Genomic DNA, 22,715 nt, shown 5'->3' on the forward strand with positions numbered 1-22,715 from the left:
AGGCTTAACCACACCTCTGGAAGATTGGAGCCTCCTGGGAAACCCCTCTCACCACCTTCACTCAGCGCTTCCTCAACGGAGGCATATACCAGAAGCATGGGAGCCATTTATTTCCTTCCTATCTGGGCATTGGAGGAGCTCGAGCGGCAGCAGCAGAACCAGGAACAACAACAGCAGGAGCGCCAGGCTGCTGCTCACCCACCTGAAGCTGCACAGGCCAGAAGGGGCCAGCGCCTGGAAGTGTCTGGAGAGCACTTTGCTGAACATCGGGGGGGGGCCATGGGGACCCGTATCTGCAATGGCAGTCTTTCTCGGAAGGACTTCCATGAAGGTCTGGTTTCTCTGTTCAATAGATGCCCATCGCTCCTCAAGAGATGTCATTCTATTCTGAACAATGACCATGTTTTCCATACCCTGGCGACTAAGCTTCTCCATGGCCGCAGCCATCCTCTCCTCTACCGTAGCCATCCTTTCTACGGAGGTTGCCGTCCTTTCCGTGGTGATGCGTTCATGCGCCAATGACTCCACAAAGGCTCTGCTCATATTCGCTATGGACTCCTCCATCCGCTCCACACTCGCAGTGACCCTAGAGACAAAACCTGCCAGAGACTCCTGCATCTGTGCCTAGAGTTCCATCACCTCTGATCTTATGGATGGACCTTCAGTTCGGGGGAGAGCAGCAGCGGAGGAGGAGCCCGGCTTAAAAACTGGCGCAAAGGCAGAGGCCCGACCAGTTCGGGGGAGAGCAGCAGCGGAGGAGGAGCCCGGCTTAAAAACCGGCGCGAAGGCAGAGGCCCGACCAGTTCGGGGGAGAGCAGCAGCGGAGGAGGAGCCCGGCTTAAAAACCGGCGCAAAGGCAGAGGCCCGACCAGTTCGGGGGAGAGCAGCAGCGGAGGAGGAGCCCGGCTTAAAAACCGGCGCGAAGGCAGAGGCCCACTGTGGTAAACCACTGTTTGTATTCCACTGTGTACATGCCTGGACATGCCTCGGCTGACTCCTCCCACAGGTCCTAGTATAAAGGTGACTGCTCCCCAGCCCTTGGTATCCTGGACCGGTCGACCACTCGAGGCAGACCTCCATTCTGTTGTTAATAAAAGCCTTTGGTTACTCTTCTAACTCTCAGTCTTTTATGAGTAATTGATAGCGCATCAATTTTATTAACAACATTTTATAATGGAGAAGATCCTCACACCAGCATGCCTGGACTTAGATCATCGGGAGGCGGACTCATCCACCAAGTTTACTCACTGGCTTAAGTGTTTCGAAAAATTCCTGACCGCCTCCGAAGCAATCAAATCGGACGAGGACAAACTGGATGTCCTGACCTCCAAAGTGAACCACCGAGTGTACTCGGTCATCCAAGACGCGACCTCGTACGCGGACGCTATCAAGCTCCTCAAGGACCAGTACACGCGCCCAGTGAACGAAGTGTACGCCAGGCACCTCCTGGGGAGTCGTAAACAACAACCTGGGGAATCGACCGTGGAATACCTTCAGGCACTGTCTGTGCTTGGCCGGGCCTGTGGTTGTAAGGATGTAAAGGCCGCCGTGTACACAGAGGAACTTATCCGGGACGCTTTTGTAGCGGGCCACAGATCCAATTACACCCGACAGCGACTGTTGGAGCAGAGTAACCTCGACCTCAACAAGGCCTCTGAACTCGCACTATCGTTGGATGCAGCCTACCAGGGCATGGATGCCTACTCCTCTGCACCGTGGACGCCGCGGGGAATGACAGCCTGGGACACGGTAGGACCGCCTCATAGCGCCGTGCCACCCCAGCCACACCCCAACAATGGCCCAACTACCGCAGCAGTGTCCCAAGGCCAGACAGCAGTGCCCCAAGGCCAGAAATGCTACTTCTGTGGCCAGGCAAAACACCCCAGAGCGCGCTGCCCGGCGAAAAACGCGATCTGCTCGGGCTGCGGGAAGAAGGGACACTACGCTAGCGTCTGCAGGGCCAAAGCCACCCCGAACCCCAGCAGCGCCGCGTGTGGGCCATGCGGGCCGCCATCTTGGACCTCCCCGGCCATGTGCGAATCACCGGTACAGCAGCCATTTTGGACGCCTCCAGCCACATGGGGATCATGGACGCCGCCATCTTGGACGACAGCCGGGACGCAGCTGGCCCCCGACACCGCCTCATCTGATACCCGCAGCGACACACCGACCCCTACGCTGGCATCCGTTACACTGGACCAAGCGAGACCGCACCAACTGGCCAGTTCCACAATGGACATTAAGGTAAATGGTCACGATACAATCTGCCACCCGGGGGTCACCAGGTTCTTCCACTTCATCAAGGCCCGCAACCTGCCTTACTCTATTGAGGAGGTCAGGACCATGACCAGGAACTGCCAAGTCTGCGCTGAGTGCAAACCGCACTTTTATAGACCAGACAGGGCCCACCTGATAAAAGCCACTCGCCCCTTCGAGCGCCTGAGCGTCGATTTTAAAGGGCCTCTCCCCTCCTCCGACCGCAATGTGTACTTCCTCAATATTATTGATGAGTACTCCCGTTTCCCGTTCGCCTTCCCCTGCCCGGACATGACCAGTGCCACGGTCATTAAATGTCTGAACAACCTCTTCACCCTGTTCGGCTTCCCCAGCTATATCCATAGCGACCGGGGCTCATCGTTTATGAGCGACGAACTCCGTCAGTACCTGCTAACTAGGGGTATTGCCACAAGCAGGACCACCAGTTACAACCCCCGGGGGAACGGACAGGTGGAAAGAGAAAATGCGACAGTTTGGAAGGCCGTCCTGCTAGCCTTAAAGTCTAGGGGCCTTCCAACCTCCCGCTGGCAGGATGTGCTCCCCGATGCGCTCCACTCTATTCGGTCACTGCTCTGCACTGCCACTAACGCCACCCCTCATGAGAAAATGTTTGTCTTCCCAAGGAAGTCCACATCGGGGACATCGCTACCGCCATGGCTGACGTCCCCAGGGCCGGTCCTACTGAGAAGACACGTGAGGACCCATAAAACGGACCCCCTGGTCGAGAGGGTCGACCTCCTCCACGCCAACCCCCAGTATGCTTACATCGCATACCCGGACGGGCGGGAGGACACAGTCTCCATAAGAGACCTTGCACCCTCGGGGACCACAGTAACCCACTACCCACTACCACCCCCCCCCACGATCCGATATCCAGCCCCAGCAGACGGCAGGCCTGGGCCCCGCGACCCGCTCGACATCTACGAGGACGACACGCCTGTGCCACAGCCCACGCTGGACTCGACGCCGGAAACTTCACTACCCCTGCCGTCGCCACGCCGATCACAGCGGCAGACAAGACCTCCGGAGAGACTCCAATACACTAACTTTTAATACACTTCACCCCGCCGGACTCAATTTTAAACAAGGGGTGAATGTGGTAAACCACTGTTTGTATTCCACTGTGTACATGCCTGGACATGCCTCGGCTGACTCCTCCCACAGGTCCTAGTATAAAGGTGACTGCTCCCCAGCCCTTGGTATCCTGGACCGGTCGACCACTCGAGGCAGACCTCCATTCTGTTGTTAATAAAAGCCTTTGGTTACTCTTCTAACTCTCAGTCTTTTATGAGTAATTGATAGCGCATCACCCACCAAATCAACAGCAGAGGAGAGAGGTAAAAAGTAATCAGTGTGTGACGTCACCAGGGAGCAGGTAAGTGATTGGTTGGTGAGTATTTCTCTCTTTTCAATACAAGCTTGACTTCTGTGGTGTTAAATTTCTAGGGTCTCTGGTGCAGTGGGGACAGTTGGTAAATAAAGCGCCCCAGAGTATACCTGTAACTGGGGTATTGAATACATTTTTAAATTAATTAAAGGAGTAAGTCATGGCAGGAGAGCTCAGACCCGTGTTCTGCTCCTCTTGCTCCATGTGGGAAATCAGGGACGCTGCCAGTGTCCCTGACGACCATGTGTGCGGGAAATGCATCCAGCTGCAGCTACTTGCAGACCGCATTGCGGTGCTCGAGCTGCGGGTGGATGAATTTTGGAGCATGTGCGATGCTGAGAGGCTCGTGGATAGCACGTTTAGCGAGTTGTTCACGCCTCAGGGTAGGGCAGCACGGGGTGACCATCAGGCGGAGCAACAAAGGCAGGCAGGTAGTGCAGGGAACCCCTGCGGACACCCCCCTTTCAAACAAGTATACCGCTTTGGATACTGTTGAGGGGGATGACTCACCAGGGGAAGGCAGCAGCAGCCAACTTCCTGGCACTGGGGGTGCTCCTGCTGCCCAGGAAGGGGGGAAAAAGAGTGGGAGAGCAATAGTGGTAGGGGATTCTATAGTAAGGGGAACAGATAGGCGTCTCTGTGGCCGTAGACGTGAATCCAGGATGGTTTGTTGCCTCCCTGGTGCCAGGGTCAAGGATATCACTGAGCGGCTGCAGGGCATTCTGGAGGGGGAGGGTGAACAGCCAATGGTCGTGGTCCACATTGGTACCAACGACATAGGTAAAAAGAGGGATGAGGTCCTGCATCAAGAATTTAGGGAGCTAGGTAACAGATTAAAGAGCAGGACCTCAAAGGTTGTAATCTCTGGATTACTCCCAGTGCCACGTGCTAGTAAGTATAGGAATGGGAGGATAGAGCAGATGAATGCGTGGCTAAAGAGTTGGTGTAGGGGGGAGGGTTTTACTTTCCTGGATCACTGGGCCTGCTTCTGGGAAAGGTGGGACTTGTACAAGTCGGACGGGTTGCACCTGAACCAGAGCGGGACAAATATCCTTGCGGGGAGGTTTGCTAGCACTGTTGGGGGGGGTTTAAACTAACTTGGCAGGGGGATGGGATACAGAGGGGAGCTGAAATAGGGGGGGATGTGCTGCCAATTATAGAGAAAAAAACAAGTCAGCTTGGTAGACAGGGCAAATATATAAGGGCAAGGCTGGATGGCATCTATTTTAATGCAAGGAGTCTTGCAAATAAGGTGGATGAACTGATGGTGTTGATAAACACATGGGAGTATGATATTGTTGCTATCACGGAGACATGGTTGAGGGAAGGGCAAGACTGGCAGCTCAATATTCCGGGGTACAGAATCTTCAGGCGAGACAGAGGGGGAGGTATAAGAGGAGGGGGTGTCGCAATATTAATTAAGGAGTCAATTACTGCAGTAAGGAGGGATGATATATTAGCAGGGTCCTCTAATGAGGCCATATGGGTGGAGCTTGAAAACAAAAAGGGGGCAAGCACTTTGCTGGGAGTGTACTATAGGCCTCCAAACAGTCGGGGAGATAGAGGAACAGATATGTAGGCAAATCTCAGAGAAGTGTGAAAATAATAGGGTAATAATAATGGGGGATTTCAACTTCCCCAATATTAACTGGGATAGTCAGAGTGTGAAAGGCTCAGAGGGTGTAGCATTCTTAAAGTGCATCCAGGAGAGCTTTTTGAGCCAGCATGTAGAAAGTCCTACAAGAGAGGGGGCGGTACTGGACCTAATTCTAGGGAATGTGGCCGGCCAAGTGGAAAAAGTGCTAGTAGGTGAGCACTTTGGTGATAGTGACCATAATATGGTAAGATTTAAGGTGGTCATGGAAAAGGACAGGGATGGGCCGGAAATAAAGGTTCTAAATTGGGGGAAGGCCGATTTTAATAGGATAAGGCAGGATCTGGCCAAAATGGACTGGGATCAGCTACTTGTAGGAAAATCCGCATCGGAGCAATGGGAGGCTTTCAGAAGGGAGATTGAGATCATACAATGGCAACATGTTCCCGTAAAGGTCAAGGGTGGTTCCAAAAACCACAGGGAACCTTGGATGTCAGGGGATATACGAGAATGGATTAGGAAAAAAAGGAGGGCTTTTGGTAGATACAAAAGGCTAAAGACAGAGGAAGCCCTAGAGGAGTACAAAAAGTGCAGGGGGATACTTAAAAAAGAAATTAGGAGATCAAAGAGGGGCCATGAAATAACACTGGCGAGCAAAATAAAGGAAAATCCGAAGATGTTTTATAAGTATATTAAGGGTAAGAGGATAACTAGGGAAAAAATAGGGCCCATTAGGGACAAAAGTGGCAATCTGTGTGTGGAGCCAGAAGATGTAGGAGGGGTTCTAAATGAATTTTTTGCATCTGTTTTCACTATGGAGAAGGACGATGTAGACATAGAAATAGGGCGGGGGGGACTGTGATATGCTCGAACATATTAACATCGAGAGGGAGGAGGTATTGGCGGTTTTAGCTGGCCTAAAAATGGATAAATCCCCAGGCCCGGATGAAATGTATCCCAGGCTGCTGTGTGAGGCAAAGGAGGAGATTGCGGGGGCTGTAACACATATATTCAGGCCCTCTCTGGCCACAGGGGATGTGCCAGAGGACTGGAGAACCGCTAATGTAGTACCATTATTCAAGAAGGGTAGTAGGGAAAAACCGGGGAACTACAGGCCAGTGAGCCTAACATCAGTGGTAGGAAAATTATTGGAAAAAGTCCTGAGGGACAAAATTTGTCTCCACTTGGAGAGGCAAGGATTAATCAGGGACAGTCAACATGGCTTTGTCAAGGGAAGATCATGTCTGACTAATTTGATTGAATTTTTTGAGGGGGTGACTAGGTGTGTGGATGTGGTATACATGGATTTCAGTAAGGCCTTCGATAAAGTCCCGCACAGGAGACTGGTCAAGAAGATAAGAGCCCATGGAATCCCGGGTGCCTTGGCACATTGGATACAAAACTGGCTTAGTGGCAGAAGGCAGAGGGTGATGGTCGAAGGTTGTTTTTGTGACTGGAAGCCTGTGACCAGTGGGGTACCACAGGGATCAGTGCTGGGTCCCTTGCTGTTTGTGGTCTACATTAATGACTTGGATATGAATGTAAAGGGTATGATCAGTAAGTTCGCGGATGATACAAAAATTGGTAGGGTGGTAAATAGCGAGGAGGGTAGCCTCAGTCTGCAGGACGATATAGATGGGTTGGTCAGATGGGCGGAACAGTGGCAAATGGAATTTAACCCGGAAAAGTGCGAGGTGATGCACTTTGGGGGGGACTAACAAGGCAAAGGAATACACAATGAATGGAAAGACCCTAGGCAAGACGGAGGGTCAGAGGGATCTGGGTGTGCAAGTGCACAGATCCCTGAAGGCGGCGGAACAGGTGGATAAGGAGGTGGATAAGGTGGTAAAAAAAGGCATATGGGATACTTGCCTTCATTAGCCGAGGCATTGAATATAAGAGCAAGGAGGTTATGATGGAGCTGTATAAAACACTGGTTAGGCCACAGCTGGAATACTGTGTGCAGTTCTGGTCGCCACACTACAGGAAGGATGTGATCGCGTTAGAGAGGGTGCAGAGGAGGTTCACCAGGATGTTACCAGGGCCGGAGCGCTTCAGCTATGAAGAGAGACTGGGCAGATTGGGTTTGTTTTCCTTGGAGCAGAGGAGGCTGAGGGGGGACATGATTGAGGTGTACAAAATTAGGAGGGGCATAGATAGGATGGATGCTGAGGAGCTTTTTCCCTTAGTAGAGGGGTCAATAACTAGGGGGCATAGATTCAAGGTAAAGGGCGGGAGGTTTAGAGGGGATTTGAGAGAGAACTTTTTCACCCAGAGGGTGGTTGGAGTCTGGAACTCACTGCCTGAAAGGGTTGTGGAGGCAGAAACCCTCACAACATTTAAGAAGCATTTGGATGTGCACTTGAAATGCCATAGCATACAAGGCTACGGGCCAAATGCTGGAATATGGGATTAGATTAGACAGGGCTTGATGGCCGGCGCTAACACGATGGGCCGAAGGGCCTCTATCCGTGCTGTATAACTCTATGACTCTATGACCTAGAGGCAGAGGGTCGACATGCTGCTGAGCCGAGCTGGCAGAGTCCTGCGCCCTCCGACTCGGACTCTCCACTGCTGTCCCTGTCTCCACAATCTGTTGATGCTCACTTGTAAGCTGTGATACACCAGGTTACAACACTACTCTATGTCCCGAAGGTCCCACCGAGGTGCAAGTGTCTGCGCTGGTGCTGGGTGCGCTGAATTCTGCTGACGCTGCACCCTCGGAGGTTGCAGCTTCCTCTGAGGAGTCTGGCTGCTCAGCCTCTTCTTCCTGGCTAGGGGGGATGGATGCTTGTGATGGCCCTGTGGGGAAATAAAGGAAAGAGTCAGAGATGTGATGCAAAGGCTACATGCACATAGCTTTTTGCAGATGCTCATAAGTGCATCTGTTACAGCTTCACAATCATTATCAGCGACTCATGCAATGTCAAAGAGAGAGATGGGAAACTTTTCTGTCACCAGCTTGCTGTGTTGCACCCATCTGTCTGTACCCCACGCGCGAATCATCCTCAATGCCCATAATTTCCAGGACGGCCTCCTCCCAGGGGGTCAGGTGGGCTATTGAGGCTGTCCCTCCTCCTGTCCTGGCTCGTTCTCTTTTGTTGTGAGCTCTCTTTTCCTGCAATGAGGGAGACAAGTGGAAGTTGAGTGAGAATGAAGGAGTGACTGTAGAGCTTGCATAGCATAGATACTTAGAAGGAGACAAAGATGGAGTGAGGTTGCAAGAACAAGGGCCCTCCCTGTGTGTTGTCAGTTGTGTTCAAAGCATCAGAGTGATCGGGAGTGTGAGGGCTGCATGGTGGAATAGTTATGTGACTGTGAGCATCGAGAGAGACAGAATAGGTAAGGGATGTCGGTGTCAAGTGGGATGTGGAGGAAGAGATTGCTAAAGCTGAGTGCTGGTGAGGAAAGGCAATGGGGATCAGATTGAGGGTGATGGGAAATTCATACTCACTTTCCCAGTGCGCTGAAGGTCATGAAATCTTTTCCTGCACTGTATCCAGGTTCTGCGGGTGACTCCCAAGGAGTTGACCTCCTCAGCCACCTGCATCCACACTGCCTTGGTCTGAGTGGGAGGCCTCATCCTCCCTGATGAAGGGAAGAGCACCTCCCTGTTGGCCCTAGCCCCATCCACCAATGCCTGCAGTGCCGCCTCGTCAAAGCGAGGAGCTGATCTGGCCCTCCCGCTTGTCATATTTGCTGCAGCTCCCCCTCACTGCACAGTCAAGAAGCTTGGCAGTCTGCAGAAGAAGCAAGGCTTGCTGTGGACCTTAAATGCAGCAGCAATGATGACGTCATTGGAGGGGACTTTAAGTCATGAAAAACCCATTTGCAAAGGCTTCCCACATGTTGGAAATCAATTGGCCAATTCCGTTAAAATTGCGTCAATCTCCCACATCCATTTAGATTCGTGTGGGAAACACGAAATTCGGATAACATGACACCATCCCGCGCCCGAGTTAAAATCCCTCCCTACATCTTGATCTTCTGAGCCAATATCAATATCACTTCTCACCACTGCATTGATCGCAACAAAGCCACCCTACTCCCTCTCCTTTCTGTCTATCCTTCCGAATTGTCAAATACCCTGGAATATTCCGTTCCCAGCCCTGGTCACCTTGCAACCACGTCTCTGAAATGGCGATCAGATCATACCCATTTGTATCAATAGTGCCGTCAACTCATCTATCTTGTTACGAATGCTGCGTGCATTCAGATATAGAGCTTTTAACTTTGTCTTTTTAGCATTTCTCCTTGTTTTGTCCCCATTTTCTGTTGCACTCTTATTTTTAAACATTTTGTCACACTCTGGTTATTATTTCCCCCATCTCTATCCTCTATTCATTTCTCATTGACTTTTTAAATTCCTGCTCACCTGGACCCTCCCAGCCCCACTATTATACACAACTCCCACTACAGTCTTAGATCCTTTCCTATTTCATAATTCTACCCATAAAGTCTCCACTGCCTGCTTACCTCTCGTTATATCCTCTCTTACCATTGAAGTAATTTCATCCATAATCACCAAGGCTACTCCTCTCCCTCTGCCATTTCCCTATCGTTCCTGTCGACCTTTTAACTTGGTATATTTAGTTCCCAGTCCTGACTGTCTTGCAGCCATGTTTCAGTAATGGCTACCATGTCGTACCCTCCAAGTTGAATTTGCACGTGCAGTTCATTCAGTTTATTCCTTATACTCCGTGCGTTTGCATAAAGAAGGCTTGTGTGGGCCACACGCCCTAGCCTGTCCTTCAGCTCTGATGTTTTACTCACATGTTTCTCATTTCTATCTCCTGGTTTAATCACTTTACATCTTTTAGTTTTTCATTTACATGTAGTCCCTAAAGCACAATTTCTGACTCTTGCTCTACTCTCTTCCCTTTCGTTTGTTTTTGAACTATTATTTATACACTACATTTCCCACCGGAGTCCTCCGATCACCCCACACCCTCCCCCTCCCCATTTTCTAGTTTAAAGTCCTTGTGACCCCACTGTTTATCCTTTACGCTAGGACCCTGGTCCCAGCACAGTTCAGGCGTACAATTCCTTCCTGTCCCAATGCTGGTGCCAGTGCCCCATGAAATGTAACCCCTCCTTTCCACACCACGCCACGTGTTCACCTCCCGAATCTGATTATCCCTTTGCCAATTTTCACGTGGCTCAGGTAATAATCCAGAGATTATAACCCTTGAGGCCCTGTTCGTTAATTTAGCCCCTAGTTCCTGGTACTCCCCAAATTCCCTGGACCTCTTGCTGACTCTTCCCTATGTTGTTGGTCCCAACATGGACCACAACACTGGATCCTCCCTCTCCCTCTCCAATATCCTTTCAAGCCAGTTCAAGATGTCCCTCACCCTGGCACCAGGTAGGCAACATACCATGTGGAACTCTCGATCTTGCTTACAAAGGATGCTATCTGTCCCCCTAAATATTGAATCCCCTACAACTACCACATTATGTTTCCACTCCTCCGCCCTTTTGGACAGCCTCCTGCTCCAAAATGCCATGGTCTGCATTCTGGCTGTCCTTCCAACAGTCTTTATCCTTATCCTCACAGGTAGCAAATACATTGCATTTGTTGAATAGGATCACATTCTGCGGATCCTCATTCTCTATCTCACCTGAGTTCCCTTTACTCTGTACACTATCGCTCACACCAACCCCGTTCTGAACCTGCACCTCTCTGAGATGTGACTGAAATCTGGAGTAAACTGTCCAGATACTCCTCCCCCTCCCTTATGTGTTGGAGTGTCTCCAACTCGCACTCCAGCACAATGACTCTGACCGGGAGAGATTCGAGACAGAGACATCTACTGCAGATGTGTTTACTCGGGACAGTCTCGCTGTCCACAAACTCCGACATACTGCAGTCCAGACACAACCTGCTCTGCCATATCTTAGTCTATATTATTTATATCTAAAGTTTTTTTTCTTTTTCTACACACTAATTTGCACTAAGCATTATAACACTGGAAAATATTTTAAATGCCTCTATTTATTTAGATTACTATCTAAACTTACCAGAAATAAACTGAAGACTTGTCCCTGATCTGATCCGGGAAAAATAACACTCACCAGCTACTCCCCAATCAGCTCCTTCCCTCGTGCTCACGTCACTTTAAAAATACTAAACACACAAGTATAGTGCATATATAGATATTAATCACAGAAACCCCACAGTGCAGATAGAGGCCATTTCGGCCCATTGAGCCTACACCAACACATATCCCACCCGATCCCTGTAACCCCACGTATTTAATCCCCCTAACACTAAGGGTCAGTTTTATCATAGCCAATCAACCTAACCCACACATCTTTGGACTGTGGGAGGAAACCGGAGCACCCGGAGGAAACCCACGCAAACACGGGGAGAATGTGCAAACTCCACACAGACAGTCACCCGAGGCCGGATTTGAACCCGGGTCCCTGGCGCTGTGAGGCAACAGTGCTAACCACTATGCCACCGTGTCTCCTATATACTTGCCTTAAAACCCTTGAATTCTGCTGCTCCTCCCTCTGTGTTGATTTAGATATGATGTCACTTATTGAATATTTTCCTCGCCAAAACAGAGTTTTGTTTTCTGCTTCGCTGCACTCCCTTTGATTCCCGCACTCTTTTTAAATGCTCTGCTCTCCCAATGTGCTTTGCTGCACTCATTCATAGAATCAAAGAATTATAGAATATTACAGCAAGGAAGGAGGCTATTCAAGCCTTCGTGTCTGTGCTGGCCGAAAAAGAGCTATCCGGCCTAATCCCACTTTCCAGTTCTTGGTCCGTAGCCCTGTAGGTTACGGCACTTCAAGTGCACATCCAAGTATTTTTAAACGTGATGAGCGTTTCTGCCTCTACCACCTTTTCAGGCAGCGAGTTCCAGACCCCCACCGCCCTCTGGGTGAAAAAAGTTCTCCTCAAATCCCCTCTAATCCTCCGACCAATTACTTTAAATCTATGCCCCCTGGTTATTGACCTCTGCTCGGAGAAATAGGTCCTTCCTATCCACTCTATCTCATAATTTTATACACCTTAATCAAGTCTTCTCTGTTCCAAAGAAAACAACCCCAGCCTATCCAATCTAAAATTCTCCAGTCCTGGCAATATCCTTGTAAATCTCCTCTGTACCCTCTCTAGTGCAATCACATCTTTCCTGTAATGTGGTGACCAGAACTGTACACAGTACTCTAGCTGTGGCCTAACTAGTGTTTTATACAGTTGAAGCATAACCCCCCCCCCCCCGCTGCTCTTGTATTCTATAATAACATTAATATAAAGAAAGAAAGACTTGTGTTTATATAGCGCCTGTCACGACCACCGGACGGCTCAAAGCGCTTTACAGTCAATGGAGTACTATTTGAAGTGGAGTCACTGTTGTAATGTGGGAAACGTGGCAGCCAATTTGCGCACAGCCATGTCCCACAAACAGCAATGTGATAATGACCAGATAAACTGTTTTTGTTATGTTGGTTGAGGGATAAGTATTGGCCAGGACACCGGGGATAACTCCCCTGCTCCTCTTCGAAATAGTGCAATGGGATCTTTTACATCCACCTGAGAGAGCAGACGGGGTCTCAGTTTAACGTCTCATCCGAAAGACGGCACCTCCGACAGTGCAACACTCCCTCAGCACTGCACTGGAGTGTCAGCTTAGCTTTATGTGCTCAAGTCTCTGGAGTGGGACTTGAACCCACAACCTTCTGACTCAGAGGCAAGTGTGCTACCAACTGAGACACAGCTGACACTAATGACTTGGATTTGGGGGTACAGGGCACAATTTCGGGAAACATTTTTTAATTCATTTATGGGATGTGGGCATCGCTGGCAAGGCCAGCATTTATTGCACATCCCTAATTGCCCTTGAGAAGGTGGTGGTGAGCAGCCTTTTGAACCGCTGCGGTCCGTGTGGTGAAGGTGCTCCCACAGTGCTGTTAGGTCGGGAGTTCCAGGATTTTGACCCAGCGACGATGAAGGATCGGCGATATACTTCCAAGTCAGGATGGTGTGTGACTTGTAGGGGAACTTGGAGGTGGTGGTGTTCCCATGCGCCTGCTGCCCTTGTTCTTCTAGGTGGAAGAGGTCGCGGGTTTAGGAGGTGCTGCCGAAGAAGCCTTGGCGAGTTGCTGCAGTGCATCTTGTAGATGGTACACACTGCAGCCACGGTGTGCCGGTGGTGGAAGGAGTGAATGTTTAAGGTGGTGGATGGGGTGCCAATCAAGCAGGCTGCTTTGTCTTGGATGGTGTCGAGCTTCTTGTGTTGTTGGAGCTGCACTCATCCAGGCAAGTGGAAAGTATTCCATCACACTCCTTACTTGTGCTTTGTGGATGGTAGGAAGGCTTTGGGGAGTCAGGAGGTGAGACACTCGCCGCAGAATACCCAGCCTCTGACCTGCTCTTGTTCCCAATGTATTTATGTGGCTGGTTCAGCTAAGTTTCTGGTCAATGGTGACCCCCCAGGTAATTTACAGATGACACGAAACTTAACAGTGAGGAATAATAGTAATAGACTTCAAGAGGACATAGACGTGCTAGTGGAATAATGACAGATGAAAGTTAACACAGAAAAGTGTGAGGTGATGCATTTTGGTAGGTAGAATGAGGAGAGACAATACAGGTTAAATAGTACAATTTTAACTGGGGTGCAAGAAGAGACAGTCCTTGGTGGTGTTTGTGCACAAATCTTTGATGGTGGCAGCACAGGTTAATAATGTATATGGGATCTTGGGCTTCATAAATAGACGCATGGAGTACAAAAGCCAGGAAGTTATGTTAAACCTAAATAAAACACTAGTTCGGCCCCAGCTGGAGTATTGAGTCCAATTTTAGGAAAGGCATGAAGGCTTTGGAGAGGGTACAGAAGAGATTTACTAGAACGGTTCCAGGGATGGGGGATTACAGTTACGTGGATAGACTGGAGAAGCTGGGGTTGTTCTTCTTAGAACAGAGAAGGCTAAGAGGAGATTTGATAGAGGTGTTTAAAATCATGAAGGGTTTAGATCAAGTAAATAAAGATAAACTGTTTCCAATGGCTGAAGGGTCGATAACCAGAGGACGCAGATTTAAGGTGATTGGCAAAAAAACCATAGCGAAATGAGGAAAAATCTTTTTACGCAGCGAGTGGTTAGGATTTGGAATGCGCTGCCTGATCGGGCGGTGGATACAGATTCAATAGCAGCCTTCAAAAGGGAATTGGATAAATACTTGAAGGAGAAAATATTACAGGGGTATGGGGAAAGAGCGGGGGAGTGGGACTGACTGAATTGCTCTTCGAAAGAGCCGGCGCAGACTCGATGGGCCGAATGGCCGCCTTCTGTGCTGTACTGTTCTATGATCCTACTATAACTGGTTCCTCGTGACGTATTATTGCCTACAGTTCCCATATTTTAATACGGATGCTGTGCATTGCTGTACAGACAGTTTAACTCATTTTTAAAAGCAGTTCCTCTCACTTTTTATTTTTAACCAAATTATTACACTCCTGTTCCACAACACACTCCCTGGCCATTTATGTCCACCCTTAGTTTTGTCTGTCCTATGCTGTCCTTTCCTGTTTCGTTTATATTTAGGCTTGTCTCATTTCTTGTAGATCCCGCCAACCCCCCCCCACATCTTACTAGTTTACAGCCTTTACCACCATCCTATTTACCCTTTTCGCTAGGACACTGGTCCCATCCCAGTTCAAGAAGAGCCCGACCCATCGGTACAGCTCCTTCCTGTCCCAGTACTGATGCCAGCGTCCCATAAAAAGGAACCCCTCTTTCCCACACCAGCCCTTTAGCCACGTGTTAATTCTCCTAGCCTGACTGTCTCTATGCCAATTTGCACGTGGCTCAGGCAATAATCCAGTGGTTATTACCCTCTAGGTCCTTTTTAATTTAGTTCCTAACTCCTGATACTGCCTCAGCAGGATCTCCTTCCTGTTCCTACCTACATCGTTTGTCCTGACATTTCCCCTTTGTTTCCAAATTCCTCTCCAGCCACCTCGAAATACCCCTTACCCTGGCACCGGATAGGCAACACATCCTTTGGGATTCTCATTCGTGACTGCAGAGGACATTATCTATCCCCCTAATTATCGAATCCCCGATCACTACCACATTCCGATTCTGCTCTCTCTCCCCCCCACCCCCCTCTGTGTACAGCCTTCTGAGCCACGGTGCCTTGGTCTGTGTAACTATATAGGGTGTGTGTAGGGTTGTCTGCTATCGGGTGTGTGTGTAGGGTTTGTATATTATTTAAACCTGTTCACTTTTTCCCAGTTTGAACAAATGCTGAAACTTGCCCAGAGGTCAACAGATGAACTCTTCAACATCGCTCTATTTAACTGGCTGATCCAGGCTGACCTGATGGACAAGCTGCTGGAGGTAAGGTACTGAGGCTAAGCAAAAATGGCTTGTGACTGCAGCGCAGCTCCAGACTGCTGGTAATCGCTCACCTGGTCTGGTTAGTGACCATAGAATCATAGAAATTTACAGCACAGAAGGAGGCCATTCGTGTCTGGGCCAGCTGAAAAAGAGCTCTCCAGCCTAATCTCACTTTCCAGCTCTTGGTCTGGAGCCCTGTAGGTTACGGCACTTCAAGTGCATGTCCAAGTACTTTTTAAATGTGATGAGGGTTTCTGCCTCTACCACCCTTTCAGGCACTGAATTCCAGACCCCCACCTCCCTCTGGGTGAAAAAAGTTATCCTCAGCTCCCCTCTAATCCTTCTACCAATTATTTAAATCTATGACCCTCAATTAAATCTCCCCTCCGCCTCCTCTGATCCAAAGAAAACAACTCCAGCCTATCCAATCTTTCCTCATAGCTAAAATTCCCCAGCCCCGGCAACATCCTCGTAAATCTCCTCTGCACCCTCTCCAGTGCAATCACATCCTTCTTGTAATGCGGTGACCAGAACTGAACGCAGTACTCTAGCTGTGGCCTAACTAGTGTTTTATACAGTTCAAGCACAACCTCCCTGCTCTTATATTCTATGCTTCGGCTAATAAAGGCAAGTATCCCGTATGCCGCCTTAACCACCTTGTCTACCTGTCCTGCTACCTTCAGGGAACTGTGGACATGCACTCCAAGGTCCCTCTGTTCCTCTGCACTTCGACCAGTCGGGCTCATTTACAAGTGCCCGCTCAGAAATGCCGTCCTGCATGACTGAGCGTGACATGTTTTCCCCACCTTGTCCTCCTTGACCCCCTTGACCCCTCTGCTCTGTTTGCTACAGTTGACCTCACTGTTCTCCTTTGACATCTCTTCCCCCATAGTCCTTCTGAACTGTCGATGGAGCCAGTCTTTCTGTAGCAATGGCTGCTCTCTCTCATTGCCACTCTGATCCTGGGCTTCCAGATGACTGCACCCAGCTCCACCTCTGACCCCAGGCGCCACCCCACAGTCTGTCTATGTCCTCCTGAAATCTGTTACTATCCTCCTCATTGCAGATGACATGAAACTCGGAAATGTAGTAAACAAAGTTTGAAATTATGCCCTGATACCCTAGTCCAGGTAATTAATATATATCAAAAAGAGCAGTGGCCCTAATACCGACCCCTGGGGAACACCACTGCACACTTCCCTCCAGTCTGAAAAACAACCGTTCACCACTACTCTCTGCTTTCTGTCCCTTAGCCAATTTTGTAGCCATGCTGCCACTGCCCCTTTAATCCCATGGGCTTTAATTTTGATAACAAGTCTATTATGTGGTACTTTATCAGATGCCTTCTGAAAGCCCATATACACAACATCCACCGCACTACCCTCATCAACCCGCTCCATTACTAAGAGTCATAGAGTTATACAGCACAGAAAGAGGCCCTTCGGCCCATCGTGTCTGCGCCGTCCATCAAGCCCTGTCCAATCTAATCCCATTTTCCAGCATTTGGTCCATAGCCTTGTATGCAATGGCATTTCAAGTGAACTTGATCAAGTTTGTCAAACACTATTTTCCTTTAACAAATCCGTGCTGACTTTCATTTGTTAGCCCATACTTTTCCAAATGACAATTAATTTTGTATCGGATTATTGTCTCTCAAAGTTTCCCCACCACTGACATTAGGCTGACTGGCCTGTAGTTGCCGGGTTTATCCCCGTCACCTCTTTTGAACAGTGTTGTAACAATTGCTATCCTCCAGTCCTCTGGCACTACCCCCCTCTCCAAGGAGGATTGGAAGATTGTGTCCAGAGCCTCTGCAATTTCCCCTCAGTAAACGAGGATGCATCCGATCTGGACCGGGTGACCTTTCGATTTTGAGGACTGCCAACCTTTTAGCTATCACCTCTCTTATCTGTTTTTATCCAATCCAATTTCTCTACTGCCTCCTCCTTTACTGCTACTTTGGCAGCATTCTCTTCTCTAATTAAGACAGATATAAAATACTCATTTAGTAGCTCAGCCCTGCCCTCTGCCCCCACATGGAAATCTCCTTTTTAGTTCCTATTTGGTCCCACCCTTCCTTTGACTGTCCTTTTACTATTTATATGTTTATAAAAGACTTCAGTGTTCCCATTTGTGGTACCCGCTAATCTTTTCTCATTCTCTCTCTCCTTTTTTAGTTCTCCTCTGTACTTTCTGTATTCAGCTTGGTTCTCTACTGAATTATGAATCTGACATTTATCATAAGCCTCCTTTTTCTGCCTCATTTTAATCTCTATGGCCTAAAAATTCGGTGGCGCCCCACTTGGGGCGCCAAGCTCGCCTGGGCACCGGAATTACAGCTCCGGACGGAGCCGCTTGCGCCCGCCGGAAATTTAGTTTCAGCGCCCCAAACGGAAGCGGGGCGCTGCTTGAGGCGCCCCGCATCCCTCTTGGGGCGCTGCAACTGAATATCGCAGCGCAACATGCCGCAGCGCCACGCTGCGGCACGGCGCACTGCGGTATTGCAGGCCTTCCTCCCCTTAAGGGGAGGGGCCTGCACCAGCGCGATCAGAGATCGCGAGTGCCGGCAAAAGAGCCCAGCACCGAGGAGAAGTGCCGGGCTCTTGGGACACAGCCGGCGCTGCCCGGGGGGGTGGGGGGGCTCAGGAGGCCGGGGACGGCGGCGCGAGGAGGTGCTGGCAGGCAGCCAGCAAAAAAAATGGCCGCCCCGCACCTCCCCTTTAATTGGCGCCACTACCGCCGCAGGTAGGCCCCCCTGAACCGGTCGCAAATTGCGACCGGCGTTACAGCGGGGGACGCGATCGGGGCGGTAGCGGGGCGCTGCACACACCGATGACATCATCGGTGGCGGCCCAGCGCTACAGGCTAACGTCGCCATTAGCACCCCGCTAAATTTCGCGGGAGGCGAGGCCAGTGGCACTAAACCCACTAAGTGCCCTCTTTGGGCGCTAACTGGTGGCGCGGGCCACCGAATTTCTAGGCCTATATCTTTAGTCATCCAGGGAGCTCTAGCTTTGCATGCCCTGCCTTTCCCCCTCATGGGAATGTGTCGACTCTGTACCCAAACCATCTCCTGCTTGAAGACCTTCCATTGTTCAATTACTGTTTTGCCTGCCAACCTTTGATTCCAATCCACCTGGGCCAGATCCCTTTTCAACTCACTGAAGTTAGCCCCCCTCCAACTGAATATTTTCACCTTTGATTGTACCATGTCCTTTTCTATAACTACTCTAAAACTAATGCGATTTTGATCCCTGTTCCCCAAATTTGCTCCTCTATCTCCTTCCTACTATTTGGTGGGCTATAGGAGACACCCAACAGTGTAATAGCTCCTCTGTTGTTCCTTAATTCTAATCAAATAGATAGTCTTTAAATCCTCAAGTACATCATCTCTCTCCAGTGTTATAATAGTTTCTTTGGTCAATACTACCAACCCCCTTTTTTTTTTCTTTCCATATCTTTCCTGAATACTTTACAGCTAGGAATATTAAGTTCTCAATCCTCCCCCTGTTTGAGCCAGGTCTCTGTTATTGCCCATGTCATAGGAATAGGAGTAAGACATTCAGCCCCTCGAGCCTGTTCTGCCTTTCAATTCGATCATTTTTGATCAAGTCGTGCTCAGTCCCACACCCCCGCTTTCTCTCCGTCACCCTGTAAGCTCCTCATCCTCCAGTCCCCGTCCAACTCCCTTTTAAAATTATTGATGGAATCAGTTTCCACCACCTTTTCAGGTACAGCGTTCCGATCCCCACACAAAATTCCAGATCCTGGAAAAATTTCTCATCTCCTGTCTAGATCTTTTGCCAATGTTTTTAAATCTGACCTCTGCTTATTGACCCACTCGCCAGAGGGAACAGCCTTTCTTTATCTACTCTTATTATCAAAACCTCTCATCATCATAAAAACCTCTATTAGGTCACCTCTTAACCTTCTCTGTTCCAAGGAGAACAGTCTGAACTTTTCTGACCTCTCCTCATAACTGAAGTCCCGCTTCCCTGGTAACCTCCTGGTGAACCTCCTCTGCACCCTTTCTCAGGCCGTTACATCTTTCCTGAAGTTTAGTACCCAGAATTGTCCACAATACTCCAGCTGAGGCCTAACCATAAGAACATAAGAAATAGGAGCAGGAGTCGGCCATTCGGCCCTTCGAGCCTGCTCCGCCATTCAATAAGATCATGGCTGATCTTCTCCCTCAACTCCACTTTCCTGCACTATCCCCATTACCCTTGATTCCCTCAATATCCCAAAATCTGTCTTGAATTACTCAACGACTGAGCCTCCACAGCCCTCTGGGGTAGAGAATTCCTGAGATTCACCACCCTCTGAGTGAAGAAATTTCTCCTCATCTCAGTCCTAAATGGCCGACCCCTTATTCTGAGACTGTGACCCCTGGTTCTAGACTCACCAGCCAGGACACCCCTCGCTGCATCTACCCTGTCGAGCCCTGTAAGAATTTTGTATGTTTCAATGAGATCACCTCTCATTCTTCTAAACTCTAGAGAATATAGGCCTAGTCTACTCAATCTCTCCTCATAGGACAATCTACCCGTCCCCCCCCATCCCAGGAACCAGTCTGGTGAACCTTCGTTGCACTCCCTCTATGGCAAGTATATCCTTCCTTGGGTAAGGAGACCAAAACTGTCCACAATACTCCAGGTGTGGTCTCACCAGGGCCCTATATAATTGCAGTACGACGTCTTTACTCTTATACTCAAATCCTTTTGTAATAAAGGCCAACATACCATTTGCTTTCCTAATTGCTGTACCTGCATATTAACTTTCAGTGATTCGTGTACAAGGACACCAAGGTCCCTCTGAACACCAACATTTCCCAATCTCTCACCATTTTAAAAATACTCTGCTTTTCTATTTTTCCTACCAAAGTGGATAACTTCACATTTCTCCACATTATATTCCATTTGCCATGTTCTTGCCCACTCACTGAACCTATCTATATCCCCTTGCAGCATCTTTACATCCTCCTCACAACTTACATTCCCACCTAGCTTTGTATCATCAGCAAATTTGGATGTACAGGTACAACACTGGTAATCTGGCACCCGATGGTCCGGCACCTTCAGTGGTCCGGCACGAGGAAGGTCCTGCTGTCACATTCCCTCCCTGGGATGGGTCTGGCTCGGGTCCCGGGACCGCCGCCAGGTCAGGATCAGCGCCTGGACCGCGCAGCATCAACGACGGCTCGGCGGAGCGATCGAGCCCGTGAGCGGCGGGGTCGGTGGCGGCACGGGCGGCAGCAGCAGGAAGAGGAGGAGCAGGTGGTGGCGGTGTTTGTGGTGACTTTCGACACCTTCAGTGGTTCGGAATTTTCAGTGGTCCGGCACCGGCCTGGTCCCGAGGGTGCCGGATTACCGGAGTTGTACCTGTATTACATTTGGTCCCCTCATCCAAATCATTGATGTAGATTGTGAATAGCTGAGGCCCAAGCACTGATCCTTGTGGTACCCCACTAGTTACAGCCTGCCAACCCAAAAATGACCCGTTTATTCCTACTCTCTGTTTTCTGTCCGTTAACCAATCCTCAATCCATGCGAGTATATTACCCCCAATCCCATGAGCCCTAATTTTGTTAATAACCTCTTGTGTGGCACCTTATCGAATGCCTTTGAAAATCCAAATGCACGACATCCACTGGTTTCCCCCTTATCTATTCTGCTCGTTATAACCTCAAAAAACTAACAGATTTATTAAACATGATTTCCCTTTCATAAATCTGTGTTGACTCTGCCCAATCCGATTAGAGGTAACCAGTGATTTCTAAAGTTCGAGCTGATCTCTTTGCTTTAATATCCTATTCCTCTGTTTATAAACCCAAGCAACACATCTGCTTTTTAAACCACCTCATCAACTTGCCCTGTCACCTTTCAGGATTTGTGTGTATGGACACCAAGGTGTCTCTGCTCATCCACATTGTTCAAAATCGTGCCATTTACTGTGTACTGCCTTTCCATATTAGTCCTCCTAAAGTGCATCACTTCACATATCTTAGAAATTCTCTACCCCAGAGGGCTGTGGAGGCTCAGTCGTTGAGTATATTCAAGGCTGAGATCAATAGATTTTTAGATATTAAAGGAATCGAGGGATATGCGGATAGTGCAGGAAGGTGGAGTTGAGGTAGAAGATCAGCCATGATCTTATTGATTGACGGAGCAGGCTCGAAGGGCCAAATGGCCGACTCCTATTATGCTCTTACACTTCTCCATTGAACTTCCTCTGCCATGCTTCTTCCCATTTCACCATCCGGAAGCCTATAACTATCCTCAGCACTATTTGCTACTTTGTCAAGTTTTGTATCATCTGCAAACTTTCTAATGCTGCTCCCTACACCCGAGTCTAGGTCGTTTATAAAAATTACAAAGAGTATTGAACCCAAAAGTGACCCTTGGGGAACACCACTGCAAACCACCTCCCAGTCTGAAAAATATCCATCAACCACCACCCTTTGCTTCTAGTCACTGAGCCAATTCCGGAGCCATACTGCCACTTTCTCCTCCATTCCATTGGCTTCCATCTTAACAAGCCTCCTCTGTGGCACTTTGTCAAATGCCTTCCGAAAGTCCATATACTGTATACAACATCTACAACAATACAGTACCTTAATTAGCCTTCTCTGTTACCTCATCAAAGGATTTAAACTAGTTTGTCAGGGGGCTAGGAACCTAAGTGTGGGCCCAGAATGGAGAGAAACAAAGCTGGAAGTGCAAGTTAGAAAAGTAGTCAGCAAAACTAGTAGGGAGCAGAAACAAAGGCCAACAGTAAAGAGGGTCAAAGTGCAGAAAAATATTAAACAGGCAAAGTTGAAGGCACTTTAGCTAAATGCACGTAGCATTCGCAACAAGGTGGATGAATTAATGGCACTAATAGAAGTAAATGGGTATGATGTAATTGCCATTACAGAGACATGGTTGCAGGGTAACAAAAGCTGGGAACTGAATGTTCCAGGGTCCTCAACATTTAGGAAGGACAGACAAAAAGGAAAAGGAGGTGGCGTAGCGCTGTTAATAAGGGATGAGATCGGTACGGTAGAGATAAAAGATCTTTTTTTGGCAGATCGTGATGTAGAACTGGAATCCGTTTGGGTGA

The 22,715-nt window shown here is 49.0% G+C and overlaps 1 protein-coding gene across 4 annotated transcripts in view; it reads left to right on the top strand.

The window, feature by feature from the left end:
- nup155 (nucleoporin 155) overlaps nt 1-22,715 on the top strand; it is a 246,435-nt gene that overhangs the window by 185,608 nt on the left and 38,112 nt on the right. For all 4 annotated transcript variants that reach the window (XM_085962233.1, XM_085962254.1, XM_085962243.1 and 1 more), the window contains one exon: nt 15,510-15,614. In XM_085962233.1, coding sequence (XP_085818359.1) covers nt 15,510-15,614 — 105 coding nt within the window. The remainder of the gene's footprint in view (nt 1-15,509; nt 15,615-22,715) is intronic.

Source organism: Somniosus microcephalus, chromosome 1 (assembly GCF_052327205.1).
Source record: "Somniosus microcephalus isolate GS21.2 chromosome 1, FLI_Smic_1.0, whole genome shotgun sequence".
Classification (NCBI taxonomy): Eukaryota; Metazoa; Chordata; class Chondrichthyes; order Squaliformes; family Somniosidae; genus Somniosus; species Somniosus microcephalus.